The sequence below is a fragment of the Tamandua tetradactyla genome, chromosome 1, assembly GCF_023851605.1.
Source record: "Tamandua tetradactyla isolate mTamTet1 chromosome 1, mTamTet1.pri, whole genome shotgun sequence".
NCBI lineage: Eukaryota > Metazoa > Chordata > Mammalia > Pilosa > Myrmecophagidae > Tamandua > Tamandua tetradactyla.
In genome coordinates this window covers 83,708,197-83,733,573 of record NC_135327.1, presented here as the reverse complement: position 1 = coordinate 83,733,573, position 25,377 = coordinate 83,708,197, and the positions used below count along the sequence as shown (strand labels likewise).

The window sequence follows — 25,377 nt, the reverse complement described above, 5'->3', positions numbered from 1 at the left end:
AGCCCATGGCTCTAACTATACGGGCTTCTGCCGAGAATCCAACCCAACCCTTTGGATTGTCTCTGCTCTGCTGAGGACTATCAGATTTGGAAGTGTTCTTTGTAATTTACTGAATCCCAGAATTCAGGTACAGCAGTCTGTTATATGTTCATCAAAAATCTGACTTTTCTTCTTCCTGGTCACCCCCAAATTTAACATTCCTCAGCCTGCCTTGCAGAAGGAATATATGTCAGAGCTTTTAAGGTTTGTGTGGCTCCTTCCATAGGCTCCTTCCAGCTCTGTCACTGAAAGATGACACTGAGGCACCAGGGGATATCTGAACCCCAAGATGTAAAAGGTCTGGACCCAAGACTAGGGTTACAGAGGAAAGCAATGTAAGAAAAAGTGTCATCAAATAAAACCTGGACTTCGCATTTTAGTATAAATCTTAAAGAACTCACGGAGAAGGTACTACACGAAATCTTAAATCTTACAGTGCTCATGGAGAAGGTACTGCCTTTCTCAGAGACTTCAGGAAAATAGTCATCATCCAATCTGCATTATAATTCACCAGATATCTATAGATATCTGTTTGCTAGCAAAATGGAAGACTCAGACATGAAGTCTTTACTTGGAGAAGTAAAAGAGAGAAAAATGAGGATTTTGTTTCTAAACTCAGAACACATTCAAAAGAAGAGTTTGAAGTGGTATTCAAAACTTGCAACAATGAAAGAAAGGGAGCACAATCAGAAGTTTTAATACTGAACAAATTGGTTTTGGACTCCAAGTCTTTAACAGGACTCTAACAACATTAGCTTGGCAGAGTTGATCTCAGAGGTTCAAATCAGAAAGGAGAAGGAAGACTGCTAGGTAGAGCTTATAAAATATACCCAGGACACATATTTCAAAAATTGATCTTGCTATCTGATGTGATTAGGATTAACCAGTCTTTTCCTTATTGAATTAGCTCTAGCCAGCTCATCCTATTCAGTTAATAAAGCCCGAGTGCTGCAGATATTAACTTCAAACTCCGAATACTGAAAAGGGCAATGCTGAGTGAGGGCACACTGACTGGGCTTCCGAAATGGCAGATGAAGGGTACGAGCGGCACAAGTAATGAAAAAGCCTTCCTTCTGACTCAGATTTACAGTAATAAAGAAAAAGTAACCTGTTCTGGAATAAATTTTGGTACAATATAGTATTTTACTTTGGAGATTAAAAAAATAATGCTAGCAGCTATATATGGCCACGTATTCTAAAAATTCTTAGGAATTTACTTCTCTCCCCCTCAAATCCCCTATTATGAGAATTCACCTCTCCAAGCAAATTATGCAATGATTCAAAATGTAGCAAAACCATGCCAGAGCATTTCTTTTCTCTTACCCTGTTACTAATAAGCAGATAGGTATAGAAAAGTAATTCTTCCACCTGAATTTGTAACCGATTCTTATTTAAGGTGAAATATAAATGTTGATAATTATCGAAGTGGGTAATAGGTACACAGGAATTTATACTTTGGTGAGTGGCTGAGAAATCCTATAATTAAAATTGTATTTTAAAATGCAAAAGAATTGCATTCCTTGCTTTAAAATAAAACCGATCTTTTTGTAGGTTATTGTCACTATTATCAAGAGAGGTATAGTCAGGAAAATTAGGAGAGCACCTTAATTCCAATAAGAACAATGAACAATTGCTGGTAGCTTTATTGTTGGAGAAATCAACAGGCTTTAAGATACCAAGAGCTTAGCAAAGTTTCTTCCATGTTAAAGTTATAAAGACACATACAGATGTAAGAGCTCTAACCTAGAAGGCAAGCTGTGTTGCATTAATTCCAAATTTTTTATGACTTTCATCTGTCTGGAAAAGCACATCTGTGGAATGAACACCCCACTGATTGGACGAGATGGCCGCTATATACATAGACAAACACACACACATACAGATTGCTACAGATGAAAAGCAGTCATCATATTGACAGAATGTTCCCCCAAGTGATTATACATAAGTCCTCCTATACACATATGCTCCATGCACATACTATGAGTAACTGGATTTTACTATCAATGAAACTGATAGTATTTTGTTTCCGTGATGTATGGAGGGTGTTGCCAAACGTAATTTTTTACTCTCTCCATAAAATAGGATATTAATCAGTGGTTCCTGGTTTAATCTCTAGCAATTTGTTTGCATCAGATATTACTATTGCAAGACATACATGTTATTCCCTTTCATTGGCTAAATAAATAAGCATTATTTGCAGCCTATGATTGAGAACTGATGGCGTGGCTGCTGTGATGCAAGCCGACCAGCAGGTGGAGCCTAAGGACTCGGTCTGACCCCGCACGGCTGTGGACTGACAAATTAACTCCTGGCTTCAGCATCTCAGCAATTTACCTGGTCTCTGTTACAGAAAAAGAAACAGAGCACATAGAAATGTCTTAGTAAGAAGGACAGCCAATAAATATTCCAAAATATTCAAATTAACAAAACAGGCAAAGGCAGGGTGCAAGGCAACTAGAATTTTCACTTGATTGTAGAGATAAAAAGTCAAACAATTTAAATAACTTTCTGCAGAGAAGGGAGGAAAAATACCACTCCTAGATCCTTCTCTGAGTTCATTAGTAATACACTACTATTTCCCTAGCCACTGCTTAATCCACACTTTGGTTTTACATCTCCCCTTGTTTACGGGATGGGTCTGTGGGGAGCAGTACCCCAATCTTCCCTTTATGTCTGGAACTTGATCCGCATGCTTGGATCTTACCAATGTATTTTCAATGCATATTTATCTGCTGCAGTAATACATGAACATGCAATGGAAAATAGGAACCCATTTGCTCAAATTAGGTGTTAGCTCCGGATGAAATCAAGGAAAGGCTGAAAAGATTTTCAGTGCAAGACTTGTTCCTCTTTTTATGATTATTTTTAGGTATTCCAATTTGTTAGCTCTTTGTGGATTAGGAAGTGAGAAGCATTTCCTAAACTCTGAATGTTACAGTAGATGTTACGTTTTCTAGGATAAAACACAATGATGAATGACTGCTGTTAGCTTTTTAAAAAGTGTTGCATAGGGAGACTAGATGACTGAGAGTGTGGCAAGTCTTTGATATTCAATGCCATTAACTTTTTCTCTTCAATCCAAATGTTAAGAGAGATATTATATCCTATATTCAGGCAAACTGTACTGTTTGTTGGTCAAATTTATTTATGATGGGAAATATCTAATGCAAAGAGAGACTAAAACTAGTTTTCCCTGACCTCAGGCACATGCTGGTTACTTCCCACAGGGTCCACGAGTCCCAAGCACCTTGTCTATTGCTAATTAGTGCATTAATCACGTAGGAAACACAGGCACCTACACGGAGCCCTTCTTGGGAGCTGGGGCTCCTGCTTCATTACACTAACATACCTTGAAGCTTTCTTATCTTCTACCTCAACATTTGATTGTGGCATTCACATCAGGGTACTTTAAAACCAGTAATTGCATCTGTAAATATTCTGGAAGTGGAATGAATAAAATGAGTGCAAAGCAAATGCTGGCTAAGTATCAAACCTGCAAAGCAGGGAAACACAACTGGATGACTGAGAGCTCAGATGAGTAAGCGGAGTGGCAGGCTGCAGGAGAATTTGTAATCAACCAGGCATCACAGTCACTGTTTGCTTTCTTATAATGTTAGCTCTTAATGTCTGAAAAGCAACTTACTAATTATGTCAGCAGTCTGAAGATATTTTGTCTTTTTACCCCATATGAGATTCCATACTCATGGAATCTATACTCACAGTTATAATTATCTTAACTGAAAATAAAGGATATTTTAACTGAAAATGGGTATTTTTCTGATTTAATAAATGGATAGCACAGATTGAAAAAAAATAGCCCATGGTGACATTCTGATTTACTGAATTGTATTCGTTTTTCTATGCACACGGGGTTCAATTTATTTATTCATTGATTTAGCAAAACATGGATGTTTCTTAGAAAATACTATATCACTGGCTATGTAATACTTTTATTGATTTATCTACTTAATGATTTATTTTATTTCAAGCACCCACCACCTAGGCTCTTCAACTGACATGCTGCTATATTTGGTTTATTACACATCTATCCATTGAATTTTTAATTCATCTTTTCACTGACTGCAATATATCTTCATAAAGTGTCTTACAAGAGTTTTATAGGAATGCTATAGCCCTTATATATTTGAAAATGCCTTTCTGCTTCTTTCATATATGAATGCCTACTAACTTGGGGTAGAATTACTATAATGTGTTTTTTTTTCTCTCAGAATCTGTTAGCTGTTCTAAGGGCTTCTGACCTTTTGTATTTGTGAAGGAAAAGTTATGAGGCCTACCTAATTGTTCTTTTGCAGTGCATATTGCTTTTTAAATCTAGACGCTTCAGAACTTCAACTTTGAAAATTTTAAAGGATGAATTTAGTTGCTTTTCTTTCCTTATTAATTTCACTTTTTAATGGTGATTTCCTATGACCTGCATGCAGACATTTCTTCAACTAAGAAAACTTTAGCTCAAGCATGTTTTCTTCTGTTATACTAGTGATTATTGCTTCTACTCCAGCCTCCAAAAGTCTCTTCTATAGAGCTAGCAATTATCCATGAGTTGTACCTTCACTCTTTAGTCCCCAAATCTACCACCTCTGCTTGTGTTTTACCTCCATGTGTTGGGAGAGCAACTCCAGCTTGCCCACATTATCACCAAATCAATTCTCTACACTGTTGCTTCTGTTACTACTTCTTATGTAGATTTTAATTACAACATTACATTTCTTCTCCTTCAAATCTTTTCTTACTTCATTGAGTTCCCTTTCCATCTGCCTCAGAAACAACTCTCCTTTCATCTAAGTGTGACTGCCTTACATCTCATCTTCAGTCTTTTATTTCACATAATCAGGGTCATCATGAATTCTGCCAGCAAAACAGGAAAGATATTTAAAAATTGTTTTTGTACTTTGGGTAAATTTTTGTTGTTCTTTAATGAAATTTTAACTCTGAATCTAGAATATCTAGAACATCATTTCCCCCTTCTTCTGTGTTGTTCTACAGGTCCTATACTACTTTTTAATGTATTTATTGAATATACCTCAAATTGGGTTAAATCTCTCTAGGCTTTTCCCAGCAGACATGGTGGGCTTCCCTTGTTCCATTTTATTCACCATCTGGGGACTCTCAGATGTCCTTTTCAGAAGGATTTATCACATTTCTACACACAGCCGTCTGTCTTGAAGCCCCCAAATATATATGTAAAAATATGTACTGGTATGAATAGCAGCAGGTTCAAAAAGGCCTGGATGCCTTTGAAAGAAGCATCTGTAGTCATGGGGCCTATATGCTAATCACTGTCTCTCTCGGCTGGGGATGGACGGAAATACCACATATTTTTTTAACACCTGGCTCAGCTGTCCTGCCTTAAGTGTCCATGCAGGCTTTGCTTTGTGGAAAATTCTCCTGGATTCTGGCAGATTATTGGCCACAATTTCTAGAATCCAGTATTATTGAAATGTTGACTCTCTTTGTATATTTAAGTATAAAGAGCATTAAAATGAAAAAACAATGTTAATGGTGACATATAATTTTTCACATTGTGATGTATTTTTATTGCTCTCAGTTTCTGATATATTTTTCATTTAGGTACTCCTGAAAATGGATTGTATCCATTTTATCCATATTAAAATACTGGTATCCATTTATCCATATTAAAATGCTCCTGAAGTAAGTAATACAATGGTAAGTAAAGAATCTAAGAGATATATTTTTAAATTTTAGCCCAGTGATTTCCTTTCATGCCTATAAGATGCTTTCTACTAGAGTGAGAGTGCACCCATCTTCCTTATATCTGCTCTTGGTGGAGACGCGATTGAAAAGTCACAAAATTCTAGTCTTACCAATTTACCTCCACACAGAAAATAATAATTTTGATCCATGTGCAGGCTTCTGCTTGGCAATCTTAGTAAATACACATTCTGTTACCTATGTGGCGAACCAACATTTACAGCCAATCTATAAATTTCCAGGTACTATTTCAGGTGTTTTATGTTTATTATGTAGTATTCTCATAGCAACCCTCATTTTCTAGACAAGTCAATTAATGCTTAGAGTTGAACTCACCCAAATAGTAAGCCAGAATTAGAATACAGGTATTTCTAACTGTAAATTTTGTGTTTTTTTTTCACACCATCTCATATCAGAGACTTCTCTTGCATCAGAGAGCACCACACTGATTCTGAGAGGTCCACGGGTTCACACTGACACCTCCTAAGCGAAGGATGTTTGACAAAGAATTTAAGTGTGTTCTTATAAACAGCCAGTGCAGTCACCCCTTGAATGCCACTCTTTAAAATGAGATATATAGATTATAAATAAAATTTCTCTTTACTTCATGTACTATCTGGGCCCCTAATCAAACACTTCGTAAAGTCCATCAACAGAAATTTTGTGATAAAGAGATAGCAAAAAGAGGTTGGCTGGTTGGATGGAATTTCTCTGCATTATTCTTGCCAACAGTCCTGTAGATTTCTTTTTTTTTTTTTAGAAAGAAAGGTATGGAATGGGAATACAGAAAGGAAGACCATCGGATCTTCATGTATATTTGTTCTGTGCACTTCAAAGTTATAACTGAGAATATTTAGAGATTGGATACTTGGCGGTTCTTAGCTAAGTTCAAAAGCGAGAGAGTAACAGGATCCCAAAGCTGGAAGGGCTTGGAGACTCATCTAGCACATTGTTCTTATTCTACAAATGAGTGCGATGGGGTGGGAGAGGCACTGGGCATGGAGCTGGAGATCCGAGTTCTAGTTCTGACTCATCCAGTCATTCCCCGTGGGAGCTGAAGTAAGCACTGAGTGCCTCTGGGCCACACTGTGTAAACTCCCAGGGGAGCAAACAAGGCAAGGAAAGGTCACCATGGGAATTCTGGCTACAGGTAACTGTTGCCTTTTTCTGACCATCCCTTATTCTGGATCCAACTTGAGCTCTTGACTTATATGAATTTCCTGATGCTTGTATGAAAATACAGAATTTTCTTCAGGATTCATTTTCAAGAAAAGTCCAGGGTGGGGGGGGAACAAAAGCAGCCAGGGTCAACAAAACATCAACATGGCCCCCAAAGAGAAGATTCCTGTACCGCCACTAGTGGATGCTGGCAGTCCACTCCACAAGATCTGTGCTTGCAACACCGCAGGTCACAATCTCCTTCTGGCATGACTGTGGGGGCAGGAGAGCTCTCATTTGGGATATTGGGTCCCCAGTGATTGTTCCCTTCAAAGATAGCACCTGGGATTGTTAACTTCATTTGACATATCTTTGTGTTTCCTTTCTAATAAAGGAGTTTAGTGGTTTTTTTCCCTGCCTTGACCTTCATCTCAATCATCTTTTTCAATCTACTCTCCTAGTATTGCCTGCAGTGCTGTCATAAACCCTCAGCAGCAGGTCCCTGTGCGACTAGGTTGCTGGCAGCTGTGTTGCCATGGCAACAGCTGTTCGCATTAGCAATACAACTTTCTCCTAAAATTAAGGTGTTCTTCAGAAATGCCAAAGTTAATGTAGTTTTAGCTAATTTGGTCTATAAAGTCCAGGCAGAATATCCAATAACGATATCATTAAAGCTTTAAAGATTTATTTGCAACGTGTATAGGAAGAGAGAATAGGAAAAGTAGATTTATCTTTTGAAGAAGGTTAATATCACACATTAGAAACACTCAGATAGGGAGATGAGCAAGCACTAATTTCTGGTGTAGCCATGATGGATGGCATCCACGGGGGCTACAAATAGTTCGTTAAAGAGGTTGCATAGGGAAAATGCCTTTACAGCTCAATAAACGTCTTACTTTGGCTGCGTTATCTCTGAACGATAAGTAGCATTTCCAACTGCTGCTCAAACGGCCTTCCAGTGAGTGGGCCCAGGTTGGGGTCAGCAGAATGCAGAGGGGGCTGTCAGACAGTCCCAGAGACTAAACCAGGAATTTGACGATCTTCAACTCCCCTAAATTGCATAATGCTCTGTTGGCCAAACTCCTAACCCTCACCCTGCCAAACACCACAGGCACTGCAGTGGGCAACCTGGGATACAGTCAGACGGCAGTGAGGGCCTGGATCCACTGGAAGACCCAACTGCCAACCCTCTCATTTCCCAGTCATTGAACAGTCTGTGTCCTTGGTGAGTAAAATGGACTCCATGATGCTTCTGTCACCAAATTGCCTAGCAAGTGGAAGCTGAATGGAAACCAGAAACAAAGAATGCTCTTAAGCATAAAGAACACAGAAACCCCTTCATTTTTTTTTAAGGAAGACGTTATAGATTTTTGAGAGAAGGAAGAGAACTTTGACTTAGTAAGTCCGACTCTTTTAAAGCAGCAATGAGAAAACTTTGAGGCAAAGAGGGATAAAAGGATTTGTGTGAGGCCACCTCTCTGCTCAGCCATGGAGCCAGTTTTCCAGATTCCAAATGTACAATACAGCATAATCCTAAACTGAAAGTACTCACTCTACAGTCCAAATAGGGGGTTAAGACACACACTGCCTCTAGGAGTTCAATGTTGAGGCTACACAAGAGTTTCTGTCTCCCTTTGCCTCTGCAGCTACAAACCAAGGCACGTCATCAAGTCTAAGCATTAGTTGTGGGAAGTCCTGGTGTCATTATGGAGAGATTCAGCCCTTAGCGAATCTCAATGGCCTTAACTGATGTGATACGAAATTAGTCGATAAACAGATGTATATAAAACCTGCTCTTTTTAAGACATGGGATCTTGTCAACAGATGGAGATTTATGGATTAAAATTCCAGGATTTGAATTCCATGCCATTATTTTTCTGGATGTATAATCTCAATCGAACCACTAAATATTCCTGCACCTCAGTTTTCCTGATCTATAAAATGGGAGTATTAGACCTATCATTGGGGGGTATTTAATGGGATTGCTGTGAGATATACGTGTAAAATGCTGTCACTCGGTAGTATCTGTTATTATGATATGGCCCCTATTTACTATATCTTAAGTTTCTTGGCATCTTATTCCTTTGTCTTTGCACTTCAGGCCACACACCCTAATTTTCAAACGGCAGCATTTAGCTGCCTGTGACTATGTTGACATAGAGACATCTGCCAGGGAACAGGAAGGGCTTTCTGACTTCAAATCAGTCATTTTTTCCTGATCATACTCAGCTCCATCTCATGTCCATGGAGGACTAATGTCCGTGGAATGGGTCTTTCTACCCTGGATGTGTTGAAGGGATGGACAGAACAAGGATGTGCATCAAATGAAAGTGGAACTGCAAGGCATCCTGGTCTGTACATTCAGTTCCCTACTATCCATGAGCTGAACAAATGGGTAGAATGAGAGAGCTGAGCCAGGAGGACAAATCTTCCAGGTCTATATACGGACTATATGGCGTAGGAATGGGCATCATGTTGATGGAAGGGGTGTTTTCCAAATAGAATTGTCCTTTTAGCACTTGAATGGGTCTGGTTTTAGACTAGTTTCCAAATTGTGGCAATAGCCAGGAATGGCGTCAAGAGAAGCTTATGGATTAGTCTCATATGCACTGAAAAGAGAAGAGAAAGTGTTTTCCTCTGACTTAATTACAACCAAAGCTATGTTAAAGACATCAAGCTAAAGCACCAGATTAAGTATATGAAGAAAAGTACATACCAAAAGTAGTATTTAAAAATCCTAGCACCAATGGGCTGCTGGAGAGTGGAAAAACAATCTCAATCCTGAAGTTCATAGTCACATATAATTAAAATAACACTGAATAAATAAACACCTTACAAAATTCCCAATTGAGCTTTTTCCAGAAAGGGGCCTGGGAATATGAACTCCTAAAAGGCAGGGGAGATGGTGGGTACAAGCTGCCACTGGGCAGGTGGTAAATGGTTAATGAATACTTAATGCTGTCCTCATATCAATAAAGAATTGCCCTCATTTTCCAGAGCTGGAAACTTATAAACCAAGACAACCTTCTCTGTGAGGTGTGGAAGTTGTCCATTGTTGTCTTTTATCTTTGTTTTCTTCTTGGCTAACTTCATCTTTTCCCGGTGACCTGGTGCAGTGGTAGAGAGAAAGATCCAAGGCCAGCCATTTGGTCAGCTGATGCACTTGGAGCTAATCAGCTTTTTCTTTTCTCTAGAATCACCTTGAAGGAGGGCATGGCCGAGAGGTCATTGCCACCTCTCTGAATGTCCACATCTCCCTGGCGGTGAAGGCAGAAAAATTCCCTATCCAGTGGATCCAGGATGAAGGTCACTAGAAGAGAAAGCCCTCTTAGAGAGTACAGTGAATTTGGACGGGATGTCAGCTGCTTTAGGACCAAGAGGAAATTTGTGCTGATGGGAACCTAAAGGAGATTGAGTCCCTTAGATTTCTGATACTAGGTAAAATTGAAAAAGAAGGTGGTTATCTTCTGTATGTGCTGCCTTCTCCTTCCCAGAGTCCAGAATTCATCACCTTCTGCTTATCTTGAAGGAAGTTGCTCTTATTGATGACAATGACAATAATCTGATATCATCTTTCATTGACAGAGAACTGTCTGAGCCAGATGATGAACTAAAGCCATTTCTTAGCTATTATAGGGAGCATCTGAGGTCATTAATATTAAATACAAATTATATTTGAGATAATTGGGGCTCAGATGTCATGGCGCTATAGTGGAACAGAATGAGAACACTGGCACTGCTTTGGATCATGGTAAATAGCTTACTTTTTCTAAATATAAAAAGTAAATTATCTGAATGAAAACAAAAATAAACAATATTACCATATAAATATTTAAACTTTTATGAGATCAAGCCATAATCCCCTTCAGGAGCATAGACTACAGTTAACAAGAAATCAATTAACAAACCAATGAATCAGAATTTACTGGGCATCTATTACATGCCCTTCTCTGTGCTGGACACTGTGGGACAAAAGAGACTCAAGAACCACTTGTTGGTTTGTGGGGTTGATAATGTAATTAGTTGCCAATAGGAATGCAATCAAAGAGAAAAAAAGCATTTCTATGCTTTGTTTCTGAGAAAGGCAAAAAGGCACAAGACTCTCAATTAAAAAAATGTGCTTCATGACAATTTAATATAAGACATGCTTTAATGTGAGCATTTAGAGTTGGGAGATAATTCTACATTAATGAACAGATAATAAATTAAGCTCCCCTGACTTCCTCTGATAATCCACTGCCATCCTTTGACATGTTGGGAGATCACATCATGAGGTAATGTAGTGTTTCCCATGCACAAGACTGTCACAGAAGAATACCCCAATCCACTGTATAAACGTGGTCTCAACTACTAGTCTGTGAGAACTGTGAGGCAGAAGTCTTATCTATATATCACTATATCCCCAAGCCCAGAACAGGGCCTGATACTTACAAGAGACTCAAAAATATTTGTCAAGGAAATAAAAAAATGAGCACAAGTATCCGATTCAAGCAGACAGAAAGATGAAGTTCATATAGTCTGGAGTTTTTGATATGCGTATATTTGTTAATCTAAATTAACAACTCTTCTAAGGGCAGTTAATAAATAGCCAGGAACTCTCCAGAACAACTGTCTGTGGGATTTCCATGACTGGATACACATCTTACACCAGTCTGAAATGGGTGGTATGGCTGAGATCACAATGCAGAATTTAAGTCTCTTAAGCAGTGAAGGCTGACACACTTCCCCCACTGGCACAGCAGGATGGCTTGGTTCTCTTCCTGGTGGGAAACAGAAGCTCTCTCTACCAGGAGCAAGGAAGGTAGCTCAACCAAGCGCCAACTGTGGAATTAATTAACAAACATGGACTGTTCAACACAAGCCCTGAACACAGATAAACCTGGGCCAAGCACACAAGGAATGGGAAGGATTCTCCTGGCGGGGATGAGGCAGGGCTGATGGAAAAAGAAAATAAGAGGCTTTTGTAGTTGGACAAGCTCAGAATACTGGGGAAGGATTGGGTCCCAATAAAATGGGCACATGGAGCTGGGTACCAACTCGGGCTCTTGATTGGCAAGGTTAGGGGGCTGGGGGCTGGCTTTGAAAAGGACTTTTTTCCCCATTCTTTTTAAATTTTTTTAACAGCCCATTAGATAGAGCTTCAGAACTGTCTGAGGCAAGGGTGTAATTAAGGTATGTGTAAGAGACAAAGTAACTAGTCAGATGAGATAATTTCCTAAAAGATATGTCTTTAAGCAGTCTCCACTGGGAGCAAGGGAAAATAGCTTAGCCAAGCTCCACTGTTTTATTTAACAAATAAATTAATAAATAGCTGTTTTAATTAACACATTTGGACTGCTGAATACAAGCTCTGAGCACAGATGAACCCAGAACAAGCAGGAAAGAAACTCTGAGGTATCTCCTGGCAGAGAGCAAGCAAGGCTGGTGAAAAAAAATAAAATTAAAACAGAATAAAGATGGAGTCTTTTGGAGTCAGCTGAGCTCAGAGTACTGGAGAGGGGCTGTGCCCCAAGAAGGGCGACACAGAGCACTGGATACCAACTCTGGCCTTGACTGGCAAACCTTGGGGCCTGGAGATAGGCTCCGAAAACTGATTTATTTTTTTACTTTCTTTAAACCTATTCTAAGTAGCTCATTAGATAAATTTTCAATTGTCCATGGGACCCAGACAAGGGAGGCATTATGACAGGTCTGAGAGACAAAGTGACCAATCAAATGGAGTAGATAATTCCATAAATGGCATGTTTTCCCCAAGAAAAGGTGGGGTGGGGGGTGAGGCTCAGTTCAAGTGGCAGATCTCCTTCAGAGAACTCACACCCCAGGGGCTGGAAAACAGAAACAACTTAAGCCTAACTTCTACCTCAGCCTCTGTCTCAACCATGCCCTTGGCAGGAACGGGGACTACTGACAATTAAAGGCACTGCCTCACCTAGGCCAGTGGGGACTGTGGACTGATAAGCTCCACCTGCTGGCCAAGAAAGGAAAAGCACAAGTCGGGAGGCTTTACAGAAAAGTCTGATAACTTCTGGGACTCATACTCAGGGAAATTTTTTGCTTGTTTGTTTGCTTGTTTTTTGACTTAACAACGGGAATTTATTGGCTCCCAATTTCCGAGATGAGAAGGCTTACTTCCTCCTGGGTTGGTACCATTCTGGCTGGCCAGCAATCCTTGGAATTTCTTGGCCTTTCTGTCACGTGACAATGTCCTTTCTTTCTCTTCCAGCTTCTATTGCTCCTCCTCCCAATGGCTCCTTCTACCTAAAGCCTCCAGTAATAGGATCAAGGCTGAACTTCATTATACTCGGGGAAATGTGATACTGAGTACACCCTCTTCCTGAGACTTGGGCTTGTCCGGTCTGGGAAAATCTGACTGGAATCAATCTTATCTGGAAAAACCTGCCTCAAAATATATATATATATATATATTCCATATAAGCAGGACAAGAACCAGAAAAATAAGAGCTGAAAAATTCTGATCAGTTAAACAGAAGCTATGCTAGAGGTCTAGAATAAGTTGAACTGAAGGCCAAAGAACAGAGAACAAAGCTAACCCACAGGAAAACCCTAAGTAAAAGAGCAACCTCCAGAAATATTGAATCAAGGAAATCAGATGCCTAGATATCAGCAAAAAATTATGAGGTAAACTATGAAAAACAGAGATATGGCCCAAAGGAAAAAGCTGACATCTGAAATGAGATATAGGAGTTGAAACAACTAATTTAAGATGCTCCAACAAACATGCTAAATCACGTCAAAAATCACATCAGTGAGTTGAGGGAAGATGTGGTAAAATAGATGAAAGATATAAAGAAGACTTTGGTGAAACAAAGGAAAACTCTATTGTTTGAAAAACATATGGCAGAACTTACAGGAATGAAAGGCACAATAGAAGAAATGAAAAAAAAATGGAAACCTACCATAGCAGATCTGAAGAGGCAGAAGAAAGGATTAGTGAACTAGAGGGCAGGATACCTGAAATTCTACACATAAAAGAGTAGATAGGAAGGGGAAAGAATGGAAAAATACACGTAGGATCTCAGGAATTGAAGAACAACATGAAATGCTTGAATATACATGTTATGGGTGTCCCAGAAGAAGAGAATGGAAAAGGGACAGAAAGAATAATGGGGGAAATAATCACTGAAAATTTCCCATCCCTTATGAAAGACATAAAATTACAGATCCAAGAAGTATAGTGTACCCCAAACAGAACAAACCCAAATAGACCTACTCCAAGATACTTACTAAACAGTTTGTCAAAGTCAAAGACAAAGAGAGAATTCTGAAAGCAGAAAGAGAAAAGCTATCTATCACATACAAGGCAAGCTTGATAAGACTATGTGCAGATTTCACAGCAGAAACCGTGGAGGCAAAAAGGTAGTGGTATGGTATATTTAACATACTGAAAAGAAAAAGCACCAACCAAAAATTCTATATCCAGCAAAACTGTCCCTCAAAAGTGAGGGAGAGTTTAAAATATTTTCAGATAGACAGTGAGAGAGTTTGTGAACAAGAGACCTGCTATACAAGAAATATTAAAGGGAACACTGCAGGCAGTAGGAAAAGATGGAGAGAGAGGTTTGCAGAAGCATGTAGGAATGAAATCTACAGGAAGGGTAAAAAGAGAGAAAGAAAAAATAAGATATACATTTAAAATCCAAAAGACAAAGTGGTAGACAAAACTACTGCCTTTACAGTAATAATAGTAAATGTTAATGGATTAAACTCCCTAATCAAAAGACATACATGGCCAGACATAGATGGATTAAAAAACAGGACACATCTATACACTGTCTACAAGAGACTCACTTTAGACCCAAGGACAATAATAGTTTGAAAGTGAAAGGTTAGAAAAAGATATTTCATGCAAATAACAACCAGAAAAAAGCTATACTAAGAGCAGACTAATTAGACTTCAACTGTAAAACAATTAAAAGAGATGAAGAAGGATATAATGTATTAATAAAATGGACAATTCATCAAGAAGACGTACAATCATAAATATTTATGCACTGAGCTACAGTACCCAAATACATGAGGCACACACTGACAACCCTGAAGGGAGCAGACACTACTATAACAATAGTTGGAGGCTTCAATATTTCATCAATGGATAGAACATCGAGACAGAGGATCACTAAGAAAACAGAGATGTTAAATAATATGATAAATGAACTAGACTTAACAGACAGTTGTAGAACATTACACCACAAAATAGCAGGATAAACATTTTTCTCGCGTGCTCATTGATCATTTTCCAGGATAGACCACAGACTGGGTCACAAAGCAAGTCTCAACAAACTTAAAAGACTGAAATCATACAAAACACTTTCTCGGATCTTTAATACAATGAAGTTGGAAATCAATAACAACTAGAAGGAAGGAAAATTCACAAATATATAGAGGCTAAACAACAAACTCTTTAACAAGCAATGAATCAAGGAAGAAATTATAAGAGAAATCAGTAAATATCACAAGGCAAATGAAAATGAAACCACAACATATGAAAACTTATGGGATGCAGCAATGGCAGTGCTGAGTGGGAAATTTACTGCCTTAAATGACTACATTAAAAAATAAGAAAGAACAAAAATTGAAGAATTGAGAAACAGAATACAATAAAAACAAGAAAATGTTTAAAAATGTTTCCCTTTCTTCCTTCCTTCCTTCCTTCTATCCTTCCTTCCTTCTCTCTGTCTTTCCTTTAAAAAAAAAAAAAAAAAAAAAAAAAAAAAAAAAAAAAAAAAAAATTGAAGAATTAACATTCACCCTGAAAGAACTAGAGAAAGAACAGCAAACCAACCCCAAAGCAAACAGAAGGAAAGAAATAACAAAGATTAGAACAGAAATAAATGGAATTGAGAACATGAAAAAAAAATAGAGTGAATCAAGAAAACCAAAAGTTGGTTCTTTGAGAATATCAATAAAATCAATGGACACTTAGGTAGGTTGATGAAAGAGAGAGAAAGAGAGAGAGAGAGAATGCAAATAAATATAATCAGAACTGGATGAGGGGACATAAGTACTGAATCCACTGAAACGAAAGAGATAATGAGAGAATATTATGAGCAACTATATGCTAAGAAACTAGACAATGTAGATGAAATGGACAACTTCCTAGAAAAGCATGAACAACCAACATGTATTTGAGAAGAAACAGATGACATCAATAAACCAAACCAAGTAAAGAAACTGAATCAGTCATCAAAAAGCTCCCCAAAAAGAAAAGTCCAGGACCAGATGGCTTTACATGTGAATTCTATCTAGCGTTCAAAAAAAGGATTAGTACCAGCCCTGCTCAAACTTCAAAAAAAATTGAACTGGGGGAGGGTAGAAAGATACCTAACTCATTTCGTGAAGCCAACATCAACCTAATACCAAGCCAGATGTAAGATACGACAAGAAAAGAAAATTACAAACTAATCTCTTTAATGAATACTGATGCAAAAATCCTCAACAAAATACTCACAAATCAAATTCAGAGGTACATTAAAAGAATTATACACTATGACCAAGTGGTATCTATTCCAGATTTGCAAAACTGGTTTAACACAAGAAACAATTAATGTACTATACCATATCAATAAATCAAGCAGAAAAACCACACAATCATCTCAATTGATACATAAAAGGCAATTGACTCTTTTCAATAATTGGGCATGGAAGAGCTGGATATCAATAGCCAAGAGAATGAAAGAGGACCCTTATCTTACACACTACACAAAAATTAACTCAAAGTGGATCAAACAACTAAATATAAGAACTAGCACCATAAAGGTTCTAGAAGAAAATATAGGGAAACATCTTTAAGATCTAGTAATAGGAGGTAGCTTCCTAAACTTTACACCCAAAGCACAAGCAACAAAAGAAAAACTAGATAAATGGGAACGCCTCAAAATCAAATGCTTCTGTACTTCAAAACACTTTGTCAAAAAGATGAAAGATCAAATATATTCGATCATCCTAGAATATATTAACCAGATAATCAAAAAGTATCAGCAAAGTCCCCTGAGGGAGGGGAGAAAGATTATGGAACTATTAAACCTTACCATCAGGGAATCCACTGATACTGTGTCAAACTTTAGGGACACCCAAATTAATAGGCCATGCCCACAATCATGAGGTTTACTCTGTGAAGCTTACATAGGTAATGGAGAATCTTAGACTACCTACAGGCATGCCTGAAAGTTACTTCTGGAGGACCTCTTCTGTTTGTCAGATGTGGCCTCAGTCTCTCTAAGCCCAACTCTGCAAGTGAAATCATTGCCCTCCCTGCTACATGGGACATGGCATCCAGGGGTGAAAGTGTCCCTAGAGACATGGGAGAGGACTCCCAGGGATGAATCCAGCCCTGGCACTGCGGGATCAACAATTACATCCTGACCAAATGGAGGAAAAGAAGTGTAATAAAGTTTCAGTGGCAGAGGGCGTTCAAATAAATTTGAGAGGCTGCTCTTATGTAAGCTTCAGGTAGACCTTGCTACCTATCCTAACCTGCCAATCCCCAACCAGGACCATTCCAACCAATCCTAAAGAACACCTAGGGCAATTTATATGATTCCACAAGGGTTCCAGGCACAAGAGTAACTTTACAGAAACCCTCCAACCTCCAGATGGGTCCCTGGTCCACATAAGTCCTGAAACCTAGCCCATCCTCTACAGAACATCAGATAGTTCCATCTCCCTACCCCATATTAGTGACAGACCCTTCCAATATGAAAAATTTAGAATTGAAATAGCCCAATAGGGGCTGGCCACGGTGGCTCAGCAGGCAAGAATGCTCGCCTGCCATGCCAGAGGACCCAGGTTCAATTCCCGGTTCCTGCCCATGTAAAAAGAAAAAAAAAATAGCCCAATAGCCCTAACAACCCTAATGAGAGGTATGGAAAGATCAAAGGTGATAGTGGAATTATACACAGAAGATGGGACTTAACAAATGAATATGAATGCTGAATCATTAAAATGATATATTTTAGTCGCCAGTATTTTAGAGCAGTTGAAGTAAGCACCTAAAATTGTGAAATTGTAACCCATGTCAAAGTCTGAAATATGTTCTACAACTACTTGTGGTGCTGTGCTTGGGAATTTATAGCTTTTTTGTATATGTGTTATTATTCACACAAAAAAAGGATAAAAAAGTATTTAAGCCCTCTAAAAGCCTCCATATTCTGGAGCAGCTAGAAGGAAAAATCTGAGAGGATCATATGGTAGCCTATGACAAACTCTGGGATCTATCCTATAATCACTTTTTGAAGAGTGCTTTGGAAACTACTGCTTTTTTGTTTCTTTGCTTTGTACATATGTTACACTATACAATAAAAAAAAGTTTAAAAAAATGTAAATTGGATATCTGGTTTTCCCAGAATAAAGTGTTAGATAAAGAAAGAAAAAAAAGTGACTGCAATTTCCTTTTAAGTACCACAGTAGCATTGGCTTCCCTGTTTTTGAGATCAACAAGCTATTCCAGGCCCATCTTATACCATTGCTGCTCCAAACCTGGAAAGAGCCATCTCTCCAAGGTATCATGATGTCTTCAATGGGAAAAGACATTTAGAAACCACAATCATGATGGTGATTAAATGTACAAATATAAGAATGTTTTTGCAATTGAATGTCAACATTGCAAGGTGGCTTCACAGGAGGCTAGGGATGTGTTTGCCGTATGATCGTGCAACCCTGTAGTTAGGTGTATATTTGGAGAAATGGAGAGCAGAGACACAAATACACATTTGTGCAGTGGTGTTTATGGTGTCAGTACTAGTGAACTGCAATGGATGGTGGTGACCTAAGGGTACATCGACTGAAGACTGGAAAGGGAACTGTAATACATACATACAATGGACTGTTGAGCAGCTGCAACAAGGAATGAAGTTGTGAGGCATGCAACTAGGTGAACAGACCTTGAGGACAGTAAGTTCAGTAAAATAAGCCAGAAATGAAAAGACTAACATTATAACACCTCACTAATACGGACTAACTATAATGTGCAAACTCTGAGAACTGAATCCAAGAGCACAGGTTTTCAAGAGAAAGCTTACTGTAAAGATTCCTAAATTGTAAACTCTTACAGCAGTCACATCTATTCCTGAGAGGTTTTGTTATTTCTAAATTCTGAGATTCCGAGCTCTTTGAGATTCCGAGCTCTTTATGTATAACCTGGTCATTTCCTGGAACTTCGGGTATCTGTGTGATACCTCACATAACCCATGTGACACTTGAGACTCAGAGTAGCTAACTGTAGCTAGAAAATTTTCTGAGGCTATGAAAATCAGCATTACCCCATACAGCAACTTTTCAAAATCTGAAAAAGAGATCAGACTTCAATTAGAGACATGAATGAAGCAGGTGTGGTTAGGAGTAAGGTAAATGAGACTAAAGGGTAAAGGATTTTATTGACTGTGTTTTAAACATCAATGTATATATAAGGCCAAAGGAAGACACGATTATTTGATGGAAAATTTATATTTTTGATAGCACACTATCTAATTTAACTTGTATGGTCAGTTTATGCGAACACCATAATTACATAGAACCTTGAAAAGGAAGTGAGATCTTATTGATTTGTGCAAGTTAATGTGATGCCCTGGTACATCCCAGAGTAATTTGGGCAGAGAATAATTTGCAAAACCCCCTTTATGAACTGGGGGAAAATTAAATTTTCCTACCTGGGGAATTCCTAATATTCTCATAAGCCTTGGGGACTACCAATTTAATAGGCCAAGCCCTTGATCTTTGGCTTGCCCATATGAAACTTATTCCTGCAGAGAAGAAACTAAGCCTAACTATAAGTCTGCCTAAGAGTCACCCCAGAGAACCTCTTTTGTTGCTCAGATGTAGCCTCTCTCACTAAGCCACTCAGCAGGTAAACTCACCCCACCCTCAACATACATGACTCCCAAGGGAGGACATGACTCCCAAGGGTGTAAATCTCCCTGGCAACATGGGCCATGACTCCTAGGGCATGGACAGATGAGTAAAAAAAATAAAGATAAAAATAAATAAATAATAGAGATAAAGGGTAAAATATTGAAATGCTGGTGTTCAGTGAGAGGGAGGGATAAAGAGTATGGGATATATGCATATTTTCTTTTTTCTTTTTTTTTCTGGAGTGATACAAATGCTCTAAAAATGTCATGGTGATGAATACACAACTATGTGATATTGTGTACTATTGAGTGTATACTGTGGATAGACTGTATGTATGTGAAGATTTCTCAATAAAAATATACAAAAAAAGAATCAAGGCTACTGGAACACAGTTCTAACTTCAGGTACTTCCCTCCAGCCACTCCAATACACCATAAACTAAAAAGGATATCTATATAATGCATAAGAATAACCTCCAGGATAACCTCCCGACTCTGTTTGAAATCTCTCAGTCACTGAAACTTTATTTCATTACATTTCTCTCTCCTCACTTTCGGTCAAGAAGGCTTTCTCAATCTCTGATGCTGGGTCCTGGCTCATCCTGGGAGTCCTGTCTTACATTGCCAGAAGATTTACACCCCTGGGAGTCATGCGCCATGTAGGGCATAGGGCACAGAGGTCACCTGCCAAATTGGCTTAGAGAAAGGCCACATCTGGGAAACAAAAGAGGTTCTCTGGGGGTGACCCTTAGGTATAATTATCAGTAGGCTTAGCTTCTACTTTGCAGGAAAAGTTTTATAGGGGCAACCCCCAAGATCTAGGGCTCAGCCTATTGATTGGGTTTTCCCCACCGCTTGTGAGAATATCAGGAATTCCACAAATGGGGCAGTTGAATATTTCCTCCTTTTTCCCCAGTCCCCTGAGCATATTTTTTTACTTACTGCCCAAATTACTCTGGGATGTGTTGGGGCATTGCACCAAGATCTCATGCCCTATTCAAGACTCCATGTACTTATGGTGCTCAACTAAACAGACAATAGTAGCTCTGACTCTTGAAGACAATTGTATAACCATATAGATTTTACAGTGTGACTGTGTGACTGTGAAAACCTTGTGGCTAACACTCCCTTTATCCAGTGTATGGGCAGGTAAGTAAAAAATAAGGGCAAAGAATAAATAATAGGGGGTGTAAAGGGTATGGGATATTTTAAGCTTTTAAATTTTAATTTATTCTTATTTTAATTTTTTTGGAGTACTAAAAATGTTGAAAAATTTATTGTGGTGATGAATGCACAACTATATGGTGACACTGTGAACCAATGATTGTACATTTGGATAATTATATGGTAAAAGAATACATCTCAATAAAATTGCATAAAAAACCCACATACATAGCAAAGCCAAAAGTAGCCCCCAAAATAATGGTTCAGGGTTTCATTTTCCTTGAGTCTCCCAAAATTCTAAAATCATATTTACCTCAGTCTTTTCGCAATTTTTGTGTTTTGCAAACTATGCTATTCTTAAATATCATTACAGTACTTTTTTTTTTTTGCATGGGCAGGCACCGGGAACCGAACCCGGGTCTCCAGTATGGCAGGCGAGAATTCTGCCTGCTGAGCCACTGTGGTCCTACAGTACATTTCTTTCATTAAAAATAAGAATAAAAGGGCATTCATTCATTTCATCATTTGAGCAAAATATCATGAACTGACAGAAATAGAAAGTTAAATGTGGTCTCTCTGTGATAAAGTGGAATAAATGTGGGTAAAAATGTATTTTCTGAAAGGAAACGACATACATGATAAATGATGAATTATAAGCAAAGAATGTATCATTTGGATTTCTGTTCATCTTTCCTAGCTTTTAAGCTAATTCTCTGACATATATTTATACTGAAACAGATACTGAAATTATTTTTTTCTTAAAGGATGTTTTCCTTATGTATTTAACATAGGAACATCTGGGGAAGGAGAAGTAACAATGTTGGTTTTAAAATGCATCCTGCAGATATTCTATTGCAATTGGGTACTGTGGGAAGAACTAAAGACAGTTTTGGCTGGGTGGGAAATAAAATAACAAACAAAAATGTAATAAAGTTTTCTTGAAAGCCCCAGGTTTCTTTGTGAACCACTGCTAACCTTTCCTGTTTTTGAAATTGCACTAGCCTCTTTCTTTTAAAAAGCCACCACAAATTTCACCTTGGATGAAATGCATTCTGTCAAGACCTGAACTAATAACTGTGTGGTGACATTTAGGCAGCAGAAAGGATTACCTCCAAAGGTCATGCCAACTCAAACGTGACTGATGAAAACCCCAGCCAGACTAGTAATTAATGCTTGGGATATAACATGGAATTTTATGGTTTCACAACCAAATACCACAAATCTTGAAACAGAAGGAGCCTTTTTAAGGAGAAAATAACCCCAATATTATGGTTTTAGATCACTATGTCCAGAAGAAAGAAGCCATGAATCTCTGGGAGAGAATAAAAATACATTCTGCGGGATGTGATTTTCTTGAGTAGAAGGGAGGACAGGGGGAAGAAGTTATTTTTTCCAGGTATATCAACTTTTAAAACATTGACGTTAGAAACTTTCAAGGAACATTCTTAGGCAAATTAAACTGTTCATAAGCTGCTCCCTCTGAATGAACTCTATGACCATTATTCTTCAGTCCATGGGATGGCTTCCTGAACTTGGAGAGGGTGGCTCAGATCGAGAACTCCACGGCTGCGGTTTCTCCACCCCCTGTGAATGTACGTGAATCCTTCATGACACTGTCCAAACTGTCTTATCCTACAAAAGGGATCTAAATCGCTGCTTCTCTAAAGCTCATCCATAAGCCTTAGGAGAAAGGTAATTGCATAATGAAGAAATTCTGCCAAATATCTCCTTACCCAACATTAGGGAAGCTGTTTTAGTGATGGTTGATACCTGTATTATACTGTTAAATATTTTTACTATTACCTTTGGTTAAAAGGATTACAAATCATATATATGAATTCCCCAAGACATGGTAGATATAAATATAATACCAAGAGTCAAAATTCAAATTTTATCTTTCCCTCCCTTGATTATTGAAATATCTTAAACTTAATGTGGACAGATCACAATCTGACAGCAAATGAAAATGGTCTCTCTGTACAGAACTGTTAAGTACACCTTTGCCTCTAAGGGGGGGCAATTAGGAAGGCATGTCCTGGACACTGGAGCAGAAAGCCTCAACAATTCCTGATCAAAAGTCCATGCAAGCAGTGCTTCTAGGAGAAACTCAATCGAGCAGAACATATTTCTTGTTTTCCCTACAGGATTTGGTCTAACTCTAAATCTGTAGATGGAAAACATGATAATTTTTCTTGAGTTATTCCATTTCCCATCACTGTCTTGCCCTTTCATATATTTTTCTGCTCTGTTAATAAACTACAGACTTGACAGATGACCTACCCTTTTCTCTCCAAAATGACCTAGAGCAAAACTAAAAAGACATGAACTTTCATTTAGCTATTTAGCTAATCTAGGCAATGCTACTTTGGGTAAGAAGGAGATCAGTTTTCCTATTTGTACAGATTTTTAGAGGGCTTTATTAAATGGTACCCTGATTGAAATTCTTTGGAAACCTTTTACTGCATTTTAGAAATAGAATAGTTTCCATTCTTCGTGGGTATTTTAAAGTAAATTTTCCTTGGGATTACTCTCAGCCATCATGGGTGCTACGCTATTCCATTTAGAGCCCACCCCAATTTGTGGATGTGGGGTGTTGTACAGCTCAAGGCAACAGGCAAGAGCACAGGTTGCAGTTAGTGAGATCTCAGCTTCCCATCGCAGCCCGAAACACAACCGTAAAATCCCCCTTGTTATAAGAGCCAACCCCAGACTTGGTTTCCAGCAAATCATTATATACATAAGAATCCCTATTGACTCATGGATTTATAATTGTGAGGTTTCAGTTCCTCATTGGGCCTTAATAAACCTGTCAAAATCCTATGTTGTAAGTAATTAATAGGTAGAAGCAACCAACTAAGTTATTAATCCTCCTCTGTATCACCTTCAGGTTGGTCCTGAATGAACATCTGGACTATTACAGGAAGAGCACAGCATAACAGGTCTGACTATGTTCATTAATCTACCAGGAATGGGAGAGACTCAGAAAGAATCAAGGCACTCCTTCTAGAGAGCCAAGCTGTTGGCTGCACGACAGTGTTTTCTAGATTGTTAGATCAGTTTACTGGATGCATATTTTCCTTTCAAAAACTGAAAGAGAATGAAGTTTCACTGAGAAAGGAACCTGGCAGTCATAGGAGATATGGAGCTGACTGGCTATGTGAGGCATGGATGCAAAGAGTACATGGGACGATGAGATAGGGAGGCATGAGTGAGGGGGATAGATGAGATGGTAAGAAGACCATGGCTGTCGAAGGTAAGGCAGATGGAGGGTGGGAAGGAGGGGCACTCACCACTGGCTCCTCCACTGGCTCCTCAGCCTGAGTGTCCAGTCCAGTGTCCAGCCCAGCGGCAGGTGTCACAGCGGCAGAAGGCTCCTCTGCTTTTAGCTCTGTGGGTGGAGCCTGTTCAGATTCAGCCTTTGGTTGTTGGGGGGATGGGGTAGAGGAAAAAGATGCAACATGTGAATAGGTGATAAAAGAATAAAATTATGTTTAGCTTTCACACAGGATGGCGCAGGATGAGAGAAACGGAACTAACTAAACAAAGGGCTGCAAAACAGCTCTGACTGGTCTTGTCAGCAGGGAAAGGAGAGGGCCTCTGATGCAAGCCTAGAATTAGTGCCAAATCCTTATACAGATAAAAAGAAGTTTAAATAAATAACAGTCAGGGTCACTGAAATGTAAAGCATAATCAAAAGCGGGAACCTTTGGCGGAAAACTTGAATTAGTTAGACTATTCAGATAGGCAGTAACCTATGGAATATCCACTCAGTGGAGAAATGAGAGGGACCTGCATGCTAAGCTTATGGTATAAAAATCTGTGGCATTTTATCGCTTGGTGCGCCAGCCACATTTTGTTTGTGCGCCCTGTTCTTGCAAGATCATGAATAAGTTCTTTTCTTCTCCCCAATAGGGTGAGCATTTATTCTCTTTCAGGTATGGCTTTCTTTCTAACAGATGACATTACAGAACACTGGACATAAAGATTTTCTTAGTCATCCTATAGGCAAGTGATTTCATTAAATTTGTGCTGGAAAAAAAAACTCCTGCATTTGGCATCATGAACTTTTTATAGAACTGAAAACTTTTTATAGAACTGAAAAGTCAGTGGATGGACTCTAACTGAGGTTCTCATTTTATTAGCATCAAGAAAGGTCATTTCCTTTGAAGTTAAAAAAAGTGCTACCAACTTGGCCACTCATTTTACTTACCTGCGGCATTTTGGCCACTCACTTACATATATCTATAGGGGAGTCCAAAATGGGGCTTTTTGTTATTTAGAGGAGAGCATGGGAGATCCTAGGAGTGCTCATATGTGCTGGTTGGAAGGACTGAGGAAGAGACCATGGGGTACCTGGTCGTGGGGTACCAGGTACCCCATGGTCTTGTTTATATGCATAGTCCCAAACATCAAGGGATCA

At 38.7% G+C, this 25,377-nt stretch overlaps 1 protein-coding gene across 3 annotated transcripts in view; it reads right to left on the bottom strand.

The window, feature by feature from the left end:
- The window catches only part of AMPH (amphiphysin), a 273,409-nt gene that overhangs the window by 11,962 nt on the left and 236,070 nt on the right, over nt 1-25,377 (bottom strand). For all 3 annotated transcript variants that reach the window (XM_077119505.1, XM_077119509.1, XM_077119513.1), the window contains one exon: nt 24,248-24,373. In XM_077119505.1, coding sequence (XP_076975620.1) covers nt 24,248-24,373 — 126 coding nt within the window. The remainder of the gene's footprint in view (nt 1-24,247; nt 24,374-25,377) is intronic.